The sequence below is a fragment of the Penaeus japonicus genome, unplaced genomic scaffold (assembly GCF_977035675.1).
Source record: "Penaeus japonicus unplaced genomic scaffold, GWHDUDI00000001_assembly GWHDUDI00000012, whole genome shotgun sequence".
NCBI classification, from domain to species: domain Eukaryota; kingdom Metazoa; phylum Arthropoda; class Malacostraca; order Decapoda; family Penaeidae; genus Penaeus; species Penaeus japonicus.
Genome location: NW_028234414.1, coordinates 42722700 through 42725199, shown reverse-complemented (window position 1 = coordinate 42725199; position 2500 = coordinate 42722700). Strand labels below are relative to the sequence as shown.

Here is a 2500-nt window from a genome sequence, read left to right as displayed (position 1 = left end):
CATGGACTCGGAGTTTCCCTACGCCCTGACACCCCTCCCGGAGGAGGCGCAGACGAAGCTGAAGGCGAAGTTCCTCGGATTCAGTGGCGGTTTGGTGGACGTGGAGGGGCGCCACACCATGCCCGCCCACTACGCCCGTTTCGCGAAGCAGTACTTCAACTACGAGTGAGTCATTTGACGCCTTTTTCGGTAAATAGGTAGACGTAGAGATCTAAGTGATAAAGCTATACAAAATAGACGGAAAGAAAGAAGGATTTAAAAAAAAAAAGCAAAATGGGTCAACATTAACTGCACAAACTAAAGTTGGTGTAGAGAGAGAGAGAGAGAGAGAGAGAGAGAGAGAGAGAGAGAGAGAGAGAGAGAGAGAGAGAGAGAGAGAGAGAGAGAGAGAGCGAGAGAGAGAGAGAGAGAGAGAGAGAGAGAGAGAGAGAGAGAGAGAGAGAGAAAGAGCGAGAGAGAGAAAGAGAGAGAGAGAGAAAGAAAAAAAGAAAGGAAGAAAGAGAGATACATCCACTTTGACAAGTTTATTGAAAGAAGTGATTACATCTCAAAAAGCTGAGGTAAAATAAGTTATACTCATCCCTATCTTAGTCCCTCTTCCTGCTGACATATTTATTACAAACAGATACAGCTGAATTGACAGATTGAAATATATACAGTGTATGAGGTGGATTAATCACAAGAATACAAAGACAAGTGTTTACATTTCAGGAGAGCGATATAAAACGATAATTTGTCACCCTCACCATGATAAATCCGCTCCTGAGATCAGAGAGAGAGAGAGAGAGAGAGAGAGTGAGTGAGAAAGAGAGAGAGAGAGAGAGAGAAAGAGTGAGAGTGAGTGAGAGAGAGAGTGAGTGAGTGAGTGAATGAGTGAGAGAGAGAGAGAGAGAGAGAGAGAGAGAGAGAGAGAGTGAGTGAGAAAGAGAGTGAGAGAGAGAGAGAAAGAGTGAGAGTGAGTGAGAGAGAGAGTGAGTGAGTGAGTGAATGAGTGAGAGAGAGAGAGAGAGAGAGAGAGAGAGAGAGAGAGAGAGAGAGAGAGAGAGAGAAAGAGAGTGAGTGAGAAAGAGAGAGAGAGTGAGACAAAAGAGTGAGAGAGAGAGAGAAAGAGTGAGAGAGTGAGTGAGAGAGAGAGTGAGTGAATGAGTGAGTGAGTGAGTGAGTGAGAGAGAGAGAGAGAGAATGAATGAATGTGAGAGAGAGAGAGAGAGAAAGAAAGATATATATAGAGAGAGTAAGACATCGAATGATAGATAGAAAGAGAGAGAAAATCAGAACAAAAATAAAATAGAAAATACCAAACAAAGAACTTAAAAAAATAACCCCACAAAAAAATACCAGACAACAAAAAAAATAATAGATAAATAAATAAAAAATACAAATCACAGAAATCTCAAAGAACCTCAGATAACTCTACGGCCTCACGACGCCAGGTTTCAGGATGACGACGTGCTGGTGATGACGTTTCCGAGGAGCGGGACGACGTGGACGCAGGAGATTGTGTGGACGATGAGGAACCAAGTCGACGTCGACACCGCCTCCAAGGTCCCCCTCGACGCCAGGGTCCCTTTCATCGAGTACGAAGTGGTTTCCCAGTCAAGGGAATTTTTTTTATATCTCTTTTGCTTTATTGATTGATTTATCTTTTTTTTTTTTATTATTATTTTTTTTTAGGTGAGGGTTTGTTTCTTTTTTATTTTTTATTTCTCTTTTTTTGCTTTGTTTTTCTTGTTTTCTTTATTTTTATTGTCTCTTTCTTTGTTTTACTTATTTGTTTCTTTTTTTCTTTCTCTTTTTCTCTGTTTTGCTTGTTTTTTCGTGGTTTTATTTCTTTATTTCTTTTTTTTTTCTTTCTTTTGCTTGTTTTTTCATTATTTTATTTCTTTGTGGGATTATTTCTCTCTATCTTTATCTTTTTCTTGTTTTTTTTCTTGATATAATTCTTTACGGTATTTTTCCTTTCTCATTTTATTTTTTATCTTTACTAAAGTTTACTTAAGTTGATTTATTTTTATCTGATGTTTTGATCTGTGTATATTCGGTGTTAAGTGTTTTTCAAGTCAGTATTTATTTCTCCCTTTATTGAATTTACTATTTTCATTTCATAGGTTTATTTGTGTCTGAGATTATAATTTGTGCATATATAATTTCGTTGGGAAATTTTGTCTGTTTGTGTCCGGTATTCGACGTAACAAATTTGATTTCAAACAAGTTTCTCTTATAGGAATATAAAAATCAAGGGAGAGCATGGTGGATATATATATATATATATATATATATATATATATATATATATAGATAGATAGATAGATAGATAGATATAGATATATAGATATATAGATAGATATGCCTGTGTGAATAAACAAAATCTCATTGATGAAATGAAATCCGCTTCAGAAGCCATCTTAGATCTCAAAGATGTCAAAACTCGCCTCATCTCCCCATCAAAACAAACAAAATGTCGCGCCTCGGTATTTCACTTTCCCCGTTTCCGTTTCGA

The 2500-nt window shown here is 37.3% G+C and overlaps 1 protein-coding gene across 1 annotated transcript in view; it reads left to right on the top strand.

The window, feature by feature from the left end:
• LOC122256467 (sulfotransferase 1C4) overlaps positions 1-2500 on the top strand; it is a 5895-nt gene that overhangs the window by 999 nt on the left and 2396 nt on the right. Inside the window, exons 2-3 of the mRNA XM_043021190.2 lie at positions 1-165; positions 1434-1577. The exon at positions 1-165 is cut by the window's left edge and continues 3 nt beyond it. Of these exons, the coding sequence (XP_042877124.2) occupies positions 2-165; positions 1434-1577 (308 nt within the window). The 5' untranslated portion in view covers position 1. The remainder of the gene's footprint in view (positions 166-1433; positions 1578-2500) is intronic.